The sequence below is a fragment of the Ursus arctos genome, unplaced genomic scaffold (assembly GCF_023065955.2).
Source record: "Ursus arctos isolate Adak ecotype North America unplaced genomic scaffold, UrsArc2.0 scaffold_34, whole genome shotgun sequence".
Lineage (NCBI taxonomy): Eukaryota > Metazoa > Chordata > Mammalia > Carnivora > Ursidae > Ursus > Ursus arctos.
The window spans coordinates 14,879,635-14,894,885 of NW_026623030.1; the positions used below are offsets into that span (position 1 = coordinate 14,879,635).

Below are 15,251 nucleotides of genomic sequence, written 5' to 3' on the forward strand. Positions count from 1 at the left end.
GACTCCCAATACAGGGCTGGCGTTCCAAACGTCCCCATCTCCTCCGCTCTCCCCAGCCCGAGGGTCCCCAAACTTCACTTTGACGAGTTTGCCCCATTTGTGTACCTCCCCTATCATTTCTTTCCAGCTTAATTAAGGTATAATTGACAAATAAAACCGGCACTTTGGTACATTTCCACGCTGGAGATGCAAATTCTATAGAAGGAAAACAATGTAATTACTTCCTAAGGAGGCATTCCGCCTGCCAAGACTCTGAGACCCCATGGGCCCCGCTTTTCCCGAGGAGGGGAGATCAGCGGAGGGTGGAGAGGCGTTAAAGACACCTGAGCACGGAGACGGAGCTTCCTCCCGGAGGACTGGAAAGGAAACTGAGAAGAAATGGCTTTGCTCACCGTCCTGCGCCCTGCCACTGAAATCCCCGGGTCTCAGAGGGACACGTAGCCCGAGCTTTGGGAAAAGCTGTCTGAGCCGGTTCTTTTAAGCCAAAGAGGATATGGAGCCCCACGTGGGCGGGGCTCTTGGGGGGCGCACAGCTGCTCCTGCTTCAGCGGAAAGGCTAAGGGTCTAAGCCGGAGCGAGGTGGGACTCAGGAGGGCAGGGGGCTGTCCTTCCTCCGATTGGCCTCTCTGCAGACCCGCGGCCCTGAATCCTCCCCGATAGGAATAATCCAGTAATAAACCAAGGTCACACCTCTGTGGCCAATCCAGCGAACTTTGCAAAATCGGTTCAGCTTCTTCCTAACACAGATTAAGTAGGAACTTTACGTCTTAGCTGCAGAGCACAGACGGAGAGCGTGAGATGCCGGTACGCAGGTGGGTCTGCGTGGGCCACGACCGATGGCCTTTCTACCAGCTGAAACATATCGAGCCTAAGTCTCCCCCCCGCTCCAGCCCATGCCACAGGCTGCTCTGTACCCCCGCCCACGTAAGCCCCTCAGTTTTTCTCCTGTGACCTCTAAGGAGATAAGAGGAAACTGGAAGAAGGGAGCTTGGCAAGGGGCCTTCCTCTCCACCCACGCACCCTCACTTCCCTCCAGTCCTGCATATAGTCTGACCCTTTGTGATGCTGCTTTGCCCGTGACCTGTCTCCTGTGTTTGTGTCCCACCTGCAGCTGATCTGCAGGCTCGAGAATCATCAGGGACTGAGGAGCGTCCACGGAGGGGCTGCCATGGGGGAGGGGCACTCCCGCCCGAGAGGGAAAGCTGGATCAAAAGCTGGTCAAACCTCCTCCACGCTAAGAACATCCCCCCTGACCTTCCCGGATGTCCCTCAGGAGCACAGCAAGCGCTCAGGAAATGCTTGCTGACCTGAAGTTGCCTGGCTGCCCTTGAACGGCTCTGGAAGCCTCTCTAGGGTAGCTCAGAAATTCAGAGTGTAGATGAGGACTCGGGCCCAGGTGTCAGCCCTGCTAGCTTGTGCTATGAGCTCGGGCAGGTGACTTCACCTGTCTGGGCGCTGGTTTTGCCATCTGTGAAATGGGGCTGACAATCCTCAACTCCAAGCCTTCACATGAGAGGTAAACTGAGACCCGTGGTGCAGAGGGCTGCAGGGAGGACGTGCTCGGTAAGCAACAGCCTCTTGGCATTCCCATGAGGTGTTGTGGACCGGGAGACTCGGTGAGGGTTGAGCCAAGCAGGGCAACTGAGAGCAGGTGGGGCATTCGGGAGTTGGGGTACAGGCTTGAGCACCCGGCTGGAGTGACGAGGCAGGCCCCCAGCAAATGCCAGCATCTATGAGGACGGACACCACACCTGGTTGACTCTGCATCCCCAGCACTGAGCACAGGGGCCTGGCACAAAGTAGCTTCTCGGTAGATAGTAGCCAAGCAACTGAATGAAACGGGCAACCACAAAGGGGTAGTTCTTTGGCCCCTCATGTAATGAGCTCATCTTGAAAGAAGGATGGAGCTCCTCAGACATCACTGAGCGCCAACGATATGCCTAGCCCTGCTCTGGGTATTGGGGGGGGCACCAGTGTTCAAGGCCACAAGCCCTATTCTTGTGGAGTTGACTGTCTGGTGAGGGAGGAAGGATCTCAGGCTGAGACAGGACCCACAGATCATCTAGTCCAATTCCAATCCAACACCCAAAGTTCTGGATGCCACACCTGCCCTGACTCTACTTGCATGCCTCCAGTGACGGGGAGCTCACTCTGTACCCACAGTGGGGCTGCCCTTGCTTTCCCTGCCAATCTTCTACTCACGCTTGTGGGCCCAAGTTAGAACGTTACCCTCATTCCTGAGCACTGCTGATGATTAGAACCCACCTCCTCAGAGGGAAAGAAATCGACCCCAAGTAACTTCTACCCAAAAGAATCACATAAAACCATCGTGTCCCTTGCCCGTGTCACAGATCACAGAAATGACCCCCTCATCCTGGCTGGGCCGCTGCCTCTCCAGCCAAGCCCTCCCCCTCCTGCAGCCGTTCCACACCGCCCCTCCCCGGAGTTCTGTGAGCAGGACCCCGGGCTCACCTTCTCAGTGCAGAGGTCCACGCACTTGTCCACGGACATGTTCGGCATGGCGGCCGTCACGGGCAAGGCCAGGGAGAGGTTGTCAGGCCTGCGGAAGCAGCCTCGGAAGACCGCGCTTCCATCTGGAGAGCCGGAGGGAAAAGCGGTAGTCAGATCTCGGCAGGAGAACCACTTCTGAAGAAAGCACTTTTATTTTTTTAAAGATTTTATTTATTTGAGAGAGAAAGAGACAGTGCGTGCACCAGCGGGGGGGAGGGGCAGTGGGAGAGGGAGAAGCAGACTCCCTGCGGAGCAAGGAACCCAATGCAGGGCTCGATCCCAGGACCCTGCGATCATGACCTGAGCCGAAGGCAGAGGCTTCACCCACTGAGCCACCCAGGCATCCCCAGAAAGAGCTTTTAAATGAAAGCCCAGAGAAGGCAAGAGTCTTGCCCCAGGTCACACAGTGAACCAAAGTGGACACTAATCAGCTAATTGTTCCAGGTGCTCCCCTCGGCCCTGGCGTCTTTGTCCACAGCCCAGGTCACTGAGATGTTCTTGCAAGGCCACACCATTCCCCTGTCTTTGGCAGCCTTCCTGGGTCTTGCCTCCTCCTGGTCAACAACGGTTACCCCCCATTCAGGGACGCGACAGATGTCACGGAGAATTTTCACGATTGCCATCAGGAGACGGCCGTTTGAGGATCGAGGGAAGCGAGGTCCCCAGGGCTGTCCCGTCCCTCCCTCCTCACAGCACCAGGGTGTCCTCTCCCTCCCACCCTCCTGGGCGTTCGGGGAGAAGTCCTGGGCCTCACACGTCTCTGCCCACCAGTGCCGAGCACCCAGGGGCTACAAGGCACCGACCTGTGGGAGGGACTGCCCTGAAGATAAGCAAACTGGGAAACACCCCAGGCACACGACAGAACATCTGTGGAGGCCACAGCAGTCACCCCAAAACACTACTTAGATATTGCCTTGGGTCAGGTTTACTAGAAGCAGAACCAGAGACGGTGTTGGACTGAGATGCGCTCTCAGGAGGGGATGGGGGGAGCAGGACAGGGCAGGAGCTAAGCGAGCGTGTGACCTCGGGTCTAGGTCCCACCCCGAGCCTAGGGGATGAGCTGTCCCACAGTCAGTCCCACTGCAAGGAACGGGGCCCGGCTCCGGCCCTGCCCCCCCCCCCCCCACCACATCAGTTCTTGGCTGTGGGACATTAGGTCCTGGAGGGTCTGCTCCTCTTGGGCCAGTGGTCATTTTCACTCTAGGGGGCAGGTGTGAACCACTGGCCGCCCACAGTCACCCAGGAAAAGGGGGTTTGGGTGGGCCCCTGTGGTGCCCGCTCTGGGTGTACCCCAAGATTTATGAATAAGGATGTTCAAGATGGCATGTATTTATAGCAACGCGTGAAAGACAGGGAACAGCCTAGGTGTCCAACGACGAAGTGCTGGACAGATAAAGTGCGGAGTCACAGGACAACGGGGCTCTGTGCCCCCATCAAGAGCAAATGGCATTCAGGGGTACCATAGAGAGAGGATGTGTTCAAGAGGTTAAATATAAACTGAGACTATGAAACTCCCCATATGATATCAATTTTACGTAAAAATTCTCAATATTAATCTCTAGAAGGACCTAGACTAACATATCGATAACCACGGTCATCTCTGAAGAGCAAGCGCGAGGGCTGCTTTTGTTGTTGTTTTTTAAAGATTTTATTTATTTATTTGAGAGAGAGAACAAGAAGTGGGGAGGCGCAGAGGGAGAGAGGGGGACGCAGATTTCCCGCTGAGCAGGGAGCCCGACGAGGGGCCCGAGATCATGCCGTGAGCCGAAGGCAGAAGCTTTAATCGACTGAGCCACCCAGGCGGCCCATGATGGTGGCTTTAGGGCAACATGGCGAGGCTACGGCGCCCTGTTGTTTGATCAAACCTACGTCTAGGTGTGGCCGTGGAGATTATTTTGTAGATGTGACTAACAGTTATACGTACTGGACTTTAGGGAGACTTACAGGACATCACCCTTGAGCACGTGGGTGGGCCTCGTCCAATCAGTGGAAGGCCTCCCGAGCAAAACCTGAGGTTTCCCAGAACAGAAGGAATTCTGCCTCAAGGCTGCAGCATTAGCTGCGATCCGAGTTCCCAGCCTGCTGGTCGGCCCTACACATCTCAGGCTTGCCAGCTTCCACAACTGCATGAGCCAACTCCTTAAATACATCTTCTAACATATTTATAACTCCTACAAGTTCTGTTTCTCTGGAGAACGCTGACTAATAGAGCAGCGTTATAGGCAATTTTTATTTCCATCTTTTTAAAACCTTTTCTAGCTTTTTCTATAGTGAATATGTATTTTTAATGTAATTAAGACAAGTTAAAAAAAAAAAAAACAAGGGCACCTGGGTGGCTGAATCGGTGAAGTGTCTGCCTTCAGCTCAGGTCATGATCCCGGGGGCCTGGGAACGAGTCCCCCGTCGGGCTCCTGCTCAGCAGGGAATCTGCTTCTCCCTGTCACTCCCCTTGCTTGTGCTCGGTCTCTTGCTCTCTCTCTCTCCCACCCTCTGTCAAATAAATAAATCTTTAAAAAAAAATTTTTTTTAGGGGCAGCTGGGCAACTCGGTCAGTTGTGCATCAGACTCTTGATTTGAGCTCAGTTCGTGATCTCAGCGTCGTGAGATCAAGCCCTGTGTCAGGCTCTGCAATCAGCACAGAGTCTGCTTGGGATTCTCTCTCTCCCTCTGTACCTCTCCGCCCCCCCCCTGCCATGCTCACTCACTCTCTCTCTCTCTCTCTCTCTGAAATAAATAAATCTTTAAAAAAAAATTTTTTTTAATGCCCCTGTCAAATTTATCAAAAGGCTCATGATACCCATTTGAAATTGAGGTCAGCTGTTCTCAAAGTGGAGTTGCATGAACCTTTCCAGAACACAGCTGTCACGTAAAACCAAGGACGCCGTTCACACAGTGCAGACCAAAACCAGACGCACAGAAATAGGTGTCATTTACTGAGTGCCCACCACGTGTGATCTCCTCTGCTGGGAACTTAACTGACATCATCTCACTGCCCTTTCTGGAAAACTCTGCGAGGTCTGGAGTAAACGCTGATTGTGCAGCTGAGAGAAGCAGGGCTCACACAGGGAGGTTACGGGGCAAACCTAAGGACCCCACTGTTGGCAAGAACATCTCAGAAACGAAATGTCAGCCCTTGGGGAAAAAAGGAAGCGAGTTGCAAAAACCATATCCCTCCATCTCTGTCCGTCTCCGGGTCTGTCTGCAGCATCGAACCACCCAGCTGGGACCCACACGTACGTTGACGTTTGTGTGCAGGGGAAAGGACGCAGAATTGCTCCCCGGGCAGAAGGATGGTGGAGGAGGGGGAGGGAGAGAGTTTGGGAGTGATCGCTTTAAATGTCAGCGGTCACCCTAGGGATTATTTCTACCACCTGGCCCCCAGTAGCCCGAAGTCGTTCCTGGCGGAGGCAAACCTAGCAAACTGAGAAGACATCTGGAATTTGCGTACGGCTAATTTCCAGAGCACGCCGTAGGCTCACACCATCCAGTCCTCTCTGCCCCGCTGTCCTCAGCCACTGCTCCAGGCTGGTGAGGGACCTGGCGGTGGCTGTAGTAGCTGGGGGTGGTCAGGGTGCTGAGGTCCTCCAGACCTCAGTTTCCCCACGTATAAATAGCAGAGAGGTGGACAGACGACGCAGATTCTCTTCTGTACAGGGCAGCACTCCACCCCCCCCCCAAGGGAGGAACCGTCAAACCCCAAATGCCACTAGTGTCCCAGCCCATGGCCCAGGGTGCTCAGAGGGAAGCCCTAGAAAATCATCAGTCACCCTGCGGAAGATTCGATGATGCTCAGAGAAACGTGCCGTCCAAGGTGAGGCCAGGGAGGGAGTCGGGCATTTGAGCTGAAGACTCATGGCTACGAGATGGGACACCCAACACAGGCGTGTGGACCCTCACTTAACCGGAAAACTCCGTTAGCTGGAGGCGCACTCTGGTCCCAGGGCAGAGAGACACTGCCTTGTTTCTAGAAAGCAGGGAGCTTGCCTTCTCTCTTCAACTCTTGCTACCGCTGATTGAGCCCCCGCTGATGCCAGGCTCCATGCCGGGTGCCTGGCCTCCACTTCGTCTTCACAGCAGCCCCCGGGGTACGTGCTGCGGCTCCCCCCATTTTATAGATGGGGAGCCGGGGACTCAAGGACTCTCTCTGCCTTCCAGCATCACCAAGCGGTCCAGGGATAGAGTGAAACGAAGCCAGGTGTCTCTGTCTCCCAAGTTTCTGCTTCTTCCAATAGGAACGATGCTGTTACGATGATCGGGTGCTTACAGGAAGATCGATGTACGGCTGGTATCACCGTGACTCCCGAGTACCGGCCACGCTGCCGTCTGCCGGGAAACCGGCTGAACCGCTCCCACGCGTGGCCTTGTTCAGCACTCGCATGACCTTGGTGGTATGCACATCCCTATTTGTACAGATGCAGAAACAAGGCTCAGAAGGCTGAAACCCCCTGACGCAAGTCAGCCAGTGAGGCACGGCTGATTCTGGAATCGAAGTGAGACACGTCCTCCACGCTGGGTGGTCTTATCGGCTGCTCTCTGGGCACCAGCCCTACAACGAAGGTCTCATTCTCCCCATTATACAGAAGGGGAAACTGAGGCTCAGAGGAGGAGAGTGACTTGCCCAAGGGCGCACAGCTGACAAGGAGCCGCTTCTGGATTCTGAACCCACGCATGTCTGAGCTCCAAGGCCTCACACACTCTGGGCTGTCCCACATTAAGCAGCCCCCACTCCCCCCCGGGCCTCGTATTAGCCTTTGCAGAACACACTGTGACCCTTGTTTTGTCCCTTCTGCCCTTCACACTCACTCCACTTGGACCACTAATCATTCACAAAGTCAAAGCCGTCACTCTGGGATGTCTTGACGCTGGAGTCAGATTTTCTTTAAGTACCAAGAAAAAACGCCCAGCTCTTGACTCTGAGTCTCCAAAACCATATTCGAATTGTTAACCTTCCTTTTTCCCAAAGGGATTCTATTCAAGAGACCATCCTATACCCCGCTGGGTCATGGCTGAGGCCGGGAGGGTTGCTACGGGAAATCATTCCGGGGTTGAGGCTCAGGGAGGCCCCTTTGGGCCTAGGGCAGGCCTGGGGATACTGTAGAGATCTGAAGCCCATCACCTCCTTCCCTTTATGTGGTTGCCTCCTGAACGCCCCTACCACTCCCGAGACCGTGCAGGGGAAGGCAGCGTTGTGTTAGAAGGGGTCAAGGGTGGCGGACTGGGGCTGGGCGTGGGACTCCACCATGGGGTGGAGACGTAACCCGTAACCCGAGGTGATCTCTCAGGGTTGCCTGGCAACCACATAGCTGAGAAGAGGGCTCTGTCTGTCCTAGCAGTGGGCCAGGCTGAGCCTCAGCCAACCTCCCACCAGACAGGCTCAATGCCACCAGGGGCTGGGCATTTCCCAAAAGTCCCCTGAACAGCCAGCACCTAGGTTCCAGTAGATAGGTCTGTTTACCCAGTGCACCATGCAAGAGAGAGGAACAGGAGGGGGCAGGTCTCTCTCCCGGAGCCCAGCCCAGATGGAGTCCCTCCCCAGGATGCTGAGAGCATGGGGACCGTCCCTCCTGGAGCTCACAGCCAGGCACTACTGGTATCTGTCTGGGTCCTGTGTATCATGGGACCTGACAGACAAGTCTGGACAGCACTGTGTGTCTCCCCGTGGGCGTGTGAGAGCTGACGTCCACCCACAGTGGTCTCTGGGGTCACCCCTGCATCCTCTTGCAGATGTGACCTTGAGTAACTGAGGTCACCGGGGCATCACTCAGGGTCCTGCGAGCCCACACACGCATCTGGACCTCCCTGGTCAAATGCTCTGCCGTTCATCACCCCAGCCCGATGCCTATGTCTGGGGCTTCAGCTGCTGACGGGGCCATATCAGCATGCACCTGCAGGGGCCCTTGAGGGGCTCGGCCCTGACCCAGGGGCTCCGGAAGGGGCTGTCCAGTCTGGCCCCACACCTGAAAGCCACAGTACTGTCCTGGAACCGACGAAGGTCTGTGGACCATCTCCTTGCTGCCCGCCCTTAGACTTAAAAGGAAAAGCAGGTGGAGAAGAAGTTGAATCTCTTCCCTGCCATCTCTCCGTGTGACTTCCTCCCACTGGCCTGGACACCTAGACGCCAGGCTGTCTTCAGGCAGCCTGACTCCGAGGGTGGGAAAGGGGAGGAAGATTCTGTCAGCCCAGCCCCACTGAGGTCATCTCCCTTTGACATTTAAGCATTTGCTAATGAGTCCCTGACCCTCCCAGCTTACAGAGGACGCTGAGCTGAACGCTCTGAAGAGCAAATAAGGTGAGGTTTTCAGAGAAGGAAGGAGCCAGATGGGATCAGGAGGCAGTGGTGTGAGTCTCTCTTTGGGCAAAGTGTGCGCTAGGGGCAGGGGAGGGGGGGACCTGGTGTGGGAAGGCAGTTCCAGGAGCAGCTGACCTGTTAGATGTGGGGTCTTCCTACAGTCCTGCCCATTCCACTTTCTGGGGAAACCACCTGGTCACTGGGGGCTTCGTGATGTCTGGCAGAAAGGTGGGGCTCCCAGGGATCTGGAAAGCATGCTTTGGTGATCGGAACATGGAGAATACCCACGATGGCCAAGACCTTCAACTCTCCCACTACTCTCAGTTCCGCCATCTATAAAATGGGCCACCTGGTTCTCCCCATTAAGGAGTAAGAGATCCTCTCACTACGTATGTCTGCAAATGAAGGAGAGCTGGCCAGCCTGGGTCCCTTGACCATCCTAACACGCTTCTGTGACAGAATTTTCCACTTCCACGGCAGTGGGTAGACGCCTTCCTGTTTGCAAAAAGCCCTGGTGCCCAGCAGAAAGGAGATTGGTTTTAAATTCAGACAGACCTGGGCCAGATACTGACTAAGCTGTGTGTCCTTGGGCAGAGGTCTTCACCTCCCGAGACTCAGTTTCCCCATCTGTAAACGGGGATCATATCTGCACCACACGATGAGGGTAAAAGTCCATGCCATGGTATTTACGGTGACTGAGACCCAAGCAGGACTCAGCGTCGCTCCCAGCTCTTCTCCTTCGCTCGTCCGTGACACACGAAGGGTGGCTGGATCCTGCACAGCAGCCACTGTCAGTGCCCCAGCAGAGCCCCTGGCACTCCCTATCCTGATACAGACGGACAATGACCGACAAGAAACAGCCAGGACTCAGTCTCAGGGCCTGTGAGGAAAGGGCCGGACCTGCCAAAGGGTTCCTCTCCCCAGGAGCCCCCCTCAGCCAATGACGGGGGAGTATGGGAGGGGAAACACTGCAGCTTCCTGCCCTCTGGTGGGACACCTCTGAAGCACGTTCACCACCGTCTTCCAGAGCTCTGCAGCGAGATTAAGCTTTTGCTGTCCTCAGTGGTGACCCGCTTTGTAAAGGAGCTTGTAAGGGCTCCCTCCCTTCCTTGTCTCACCTTGTCTTTCCACTACAAGTGCATCCTCGGCTGGCTTCCCGAGCAAACCAAGGGTCACAGACTTGCCTCTGGGGAGCCCAACTTAAAATGTCTTTGGATCTTGAAGCATTTTTAATCCACAAGGGAAATCCCCCATGGAGTTCAGGGCCATTGCTCTTCCCAGCCTGCAGTCTGTGAGAACGGTGCACCAGGAGCTGTGACAGTGTCCAGCCTCCGGACAATGGCAGTGACCCTGGGTAGCGTCTTCCTCATGACCAACACTAAAGACCAACAGAACATCAGCTGTTCGCTCTACGTCACTAGTGTTGCATGTTACACGTACTGTATCCCAGTTAAGGCTCACAGCGATCCACGAGGCTGGCCAGACTATTATCCTGTCTTGCAGGTGGGGACTCTGAGACGTAATGAGAATTCAGTGGCTTTTCCAGGTCACACAGCTAGTGGGGAGCAGAGTTGGGATGTGACCCCCATCCTGCTTACCATCTCATCTTGGTTTCCCACCCCCCTGCCATTCTGCGGGAGGCCTGCCGGATTCTCACAGGGCTGGGGGCTCCAGAGACCTCACACCAGCCCCCTGAATTTCCCAGAAACCCTCTCAGGCCCCGCAGTGGGAGTCCAGGCATCACAAAAGCCCATGCCCCACATTCTGATAATGTCAGCTCTTCATTGCCGGGCCAGCGGGGATGGTGCGTGACCTCGGCAGCTTGAGGCTTTTACTAGCAAGAGGTGAGCAGAGCAACTGTTTGGCAACTCTCTTTGCTGGGGGCAGATGAAGAACAGCTGGAACCAGCTGCAAGTGTCTCTGAAGTCCTACCATCTCTTTGTTCTGGGGCTTCACAAAAATGAGGTAAATGTCACCAGGCATCAGCTTAAAGGCAGGTGTGGAAGAGTTCCCCTTGGTTTGAAAGAGGCCACCACCCCCTGGGTAATTAGGCCAGGCTCTACTGCATTAAAGATGTCAGAGAGGAGGGAAGGCAGTGAGCTGGGAGCTGTTAACCGCTACCTATAATCAGAGAGAGATTGAATTACACAAAGAGCCTAACTGTCCGAGAATTCAAACCAGCTATTTTTAGGCATCACCAAAGGCTCCTATGGGCTGTTGCAAATTCAGATAGCATGAAGGGTGCTGCTTGGAGTGCACTGAAGAGTTTTCATTTCAGGAAGAAAGGGGCATCACAACTGCTCAATAACACTGTGCTAGGTGCTTTCTCGATTTTATCTCACTTGATGGTCACAGCCATCTTTAAACGGAATTGTCCCCATTTTATCGATGGGCCACTTGAGGCTCAGAGAGTCAGCAGCCTAGCCAAAGGCAACATGGCAAGTAAGCGAGATAGCTGGGATAGAAACAAGGTCTGTCTGAGTTCAAGACCTACATTGTCCCTATCATAGCCTTTGAGGACTTTGCCGAAGGGATAAGAGCAAACCAATTCTTCCCCGTTGTGATGCAGAAGAAAATTTTTCTAGCTATCATCTCCTTGAACCTACACAGCAGAACTCCTGAAGACCCATATAAATTATAAAATGCAGAGGTCCCAGGCACATATCAAGGGGAAGGAGAGACCTCCAGAACTGGCGAAGGAGGAGCTACGGATGGTCCCTCCAGCCAGTGTGACTTAAGACGATCATCTGCGGCTCCCCTTGGCAGAAATGGTTGGAATGGAGTTATCAATGAGAATAACACAAGCACAACACAAAACTCCCCTTCTAACTTTCAAATACAACAAATTGCCAAACTCACAGTACACAAAATACACTGTAAATTGTGAACCCTAAGTCAAGGATCTATTTTTTTCCCCCACGATCATGTAATACTTCTACCCTAATAATACTTCATAATACTTCCACCAAGACAGAAAACAAAACAAACAAACAAACAAAAAAAAAAAAAAAAAAAAAAACAAGAGAAAATGTGCTGAGCCCTGGGAGAAGCTGGTCTGTCTGCAGTCCTGGGGTTTTTAGGTAGCACTACAGGACGGTCAGCACCATGGACAGCCACCCAATGGGCCCAATGCGTATATACAGGTTGAATGTAGTTCTAAGAAACCTTGTAACAGAAATCTTGCAAGAATCTTCCAGGCAAATGGAATTTCTTGCAACATCCTATAAAGCCTAATGTTCTCAAATCACCGGCAGGTCTCTGCCCCTGGGAGAAGAGCCACACTTGCTGACACATTGAGCAAACTTCTGTGAAAAATGTAATCCAACCAAGAAGGAAGTCCATTTCTCGCTTCTTTTGTAACAAGAGCAAAGAGTCTATGTGCCTGAGAGTCTGTGTCAAGGAAGAATAGCAGGGTGCCTGCAGACATTTGCTCTGCCAACCTTTTAATGCTCTCGATACTGTAGGAGCACTCCATCACCTCAGGAACACGTAGGCTGCCTCCCTACGCAAGGCAAAGGCCCCACCGGAGTGGAGCTTGGAGATAATAAGTCTCCTTTAGATCTTTCCAATCATTAAGAATTCTGTGCCTCTGCTCAGGGAAACACAATTAGGGCACAGTGTTAATACCAACTAATGACTATACAAATGGAGTCTGGTTTCTACCATACCTGTTTCCTGGTGCATTTGCTCATTTCCCTACCTAGTGTTGTGTGCCAGTAACTTGGAAGGCCTCCCTTTCTGATTTATTTGTATATAAATCAGATCCAGAAATGGGAAGCTGAAGGTGCCACTGGGTCAGAGCAAAGACACTGGCGATTCTGTTTTGCTTGGAGTCACCAAATGGGGCAGAAAGAGAGATCAGGGAAAGTAGAAGGTAAGCTAGATCCAAGGAGTTCTCCCAAAAGAGAGGAGATGAGGTCCAGAATCCAATACAAGAGGTCAAGGTGTCTACAGCACCCAAACATGGGTTCCAGCCCATGCTCAGTTCCTAGGAAGGACTGTGGCCTTTGAAAAATCATGCTTGCTTATCATTTCCTGAAGTCGCCTTTACACTTCTGCACACTGATTCCCTCTACCTAGATTTCTCTCCCACCCCTTTGCAACTTGAGTCTGGATATCCTCCTCTCCTACACCAGGCAAAATCCTATGCATCTTTCAAGACCCTTATCAAACAGCTCTCTTCTGTGAAGCCTCCCCTACGGCTGTTGAACTCAGCCACTTTTGCTCTCTGGGCTTCAGTCTCTAAAGCTGTAAAAGGGGACATCAGCAAGGAAGGTGCTTCCAATGGGCTACTCAACAGAGGACCTTTGCTGACCCTGCACTTTTTGCTCATGGTTGGAATATAGGGCTCTCCCTTTCACCCAGAAATCTCCTTAGAATGAGATTCAGCTCAAATGTTGCTCCCTTGGCTCCTGCAGACAGAGCCCCTGCAATCCCCCAACACATACCCCATGCTTGAACAGACCCCGCTGGTATTGGGTCTGTTTCTCCACTGGACGGTGAGCTCCCCGAGGACAGGAAGTGTGCTTTATTCTCCATTCATCCTCCCCATGCCTAATCCACATGGGTGCTCCTCACTGGTTCAATGAATGGTCCCCATGCTCTCTCCAGATACCATGTTGCCAACTGGGAGCCCACCAGGAATCTCAATCTGACACATCATCAACCATCCAGCTCCTTATCCAAGCCACTTCCACTCTTGTCTCAGCCTTGAGGTTAATAAAGCTTCAATTTCCTCTGGAGCCTCCCGCTGAAGATGCCCAGCTTCAAACCTTGGATGATTCAGGACAAGGTGGTGGAATCACAGAACCCAGGAGGCCACCGTCAGTAGACATGACTATGTTCCCCTCTTGGACATCAATGCAAAAGATTCCTTTCTCAGATGGAACAAAACACCATCCTGGGTAATTTTGCTACTGCAGAGGTGGGTAAGCTGAGGGGTGCGGCAGCGTCGCCGCCAGCCTCCGGGGCTGTCTCCAGCACCACCCAGCCCTCCCACTGCTACGGCAAGACACACCCTATTACATAGAATCTAGCATCTTTGTGTGCGGAGGCTTGTATATTTCAGCTGATTGAAAACTCTTTGATGGCCTGTGACAGTGTTATTCACATCAGGTGATCACAGTAGTTTGTGTGTGTGTGTTTGTGTGTGAGTGAGTGAGAGAGAGAGAGAGAAAGCGAGCGAGCGCGTGTTGGGGGTTGAGGGGCAGAATATGTCCAGATTATCCAGCCAATCTGAACATAACCGAAAGGAGGTCTGGCTGCTATCTGGCTAATGACCTACATGGCCTAATTCTTGTTACCCAGCTCAGCCTCATCCACTTGGATGTTGTAGTGGCAGCAGCTTTCTCGCTAAATACCCACGACTCTAATGCCAGCTCTTCAGATAGTCAAAGTCAACCATCAAAATAACATAAATATTGGCATAAAGGGATCTGCATGTTGATGGTAAATCTACCATCAAATTAAAACCTCATTACACTAACGGCCAAACCAGAGACTCGCTGCGTGGACATTCTCCAGCCTGGATTTCAACACCACCTGTGTCCGCTGCCAGCCAGGACTTCAGCCCCGGGTGAACCGAGGAGACTCTGGGATGGCTGACAGTGCATCCATTTGCAGCAATCAGCACCTTTGCAAATTGACAGCATGCTCAACCCTCCTGCGGAGCAAAGCTTGATGGGGGCTTCAAAAGCACGGGATTTGGAAAACAGAACACGTGATCAGGCAAACCAACAATGAATTTTTATAAACAACGGCACTCCCGTGGACGGCAGGCAAACCCACCCGTGTGGGCAGGCCGTGTCAGCTCCGCTGAGGTCTGAGGCCTTATTATTCAAAGTGTGGTCCCTGGCCCAGCAGCCTAGCATCACCTGGGAGCTCAGCAGAAATGTAAAATCTCACCCTGACCTGCTGAAACAGAATCTTCATGGTAACAACATCTCCATAGGGTTCACGGGCACATTCACATTTGCGAAGTGCTGGCCCAAGGGTCAGAGACGTGGTGGTGGGTTCCTGTCCCTGCCTTGGGACTGCATCAGAAGGGTAACCGGGAGAAATCCAGCCCTCTGCCTTTAAAAAATGTACAGGCCCTTTGCGATTTTCCCAGGTTTGTAAGTCACCTCTAAATAGACGGGGTGACCTTGGGTAGGTTCACTTAAACTCGGTGTGCCTCAGTTTCCCCACTGTAAAATGGGAATTAACACTGGTAGGCTTGAAGAGGCTGCAGGGAAGGGAGACGAACTCGGGCATGCAGCAGGCTTGGCACAGCGTCTGGCCCATGGCGGATTCTTGCTAAACAGACGTTAACTGTTAGGAAGCACCCAGAGAGGGGATAATGGGACAATGTCTGCAGAAGATGGGCCCGCGCCCACACTCTCCTGCTCACCTCCCTCCCTCCCTCCCTCCGTGTGCAAACTAGAGAGTTTTTCCAACAAGACTGAAGCACCGA

The 15,251-nt window shown here is 53.2% G+C and overlaps 1 protein-coding gene across 2 annotated transcripts in view; it reads right to left on the reverse strand.

Moving 5' to 3' along the window:
• Positions 1-15,251, reverse strand: part of WSCD2 (WSC domain containing 2) — a 117,601-nt gene that overhangs the window by 21,308 nt on the left and 81,042 nt on the right. For both annotated transcript variants that reach the window (XM_057306049.1, XM_026515035.4), the window contains exon 5: positions 2,473-2,594. In XM_057306049.1, coding sequence (XP_057162032.1) covers positions 2,473-2,594 — 122 coding nt within the window. The remainder of the gene's footprint in view (positions 1-2,472; positions 2,595-15,251) is intronic.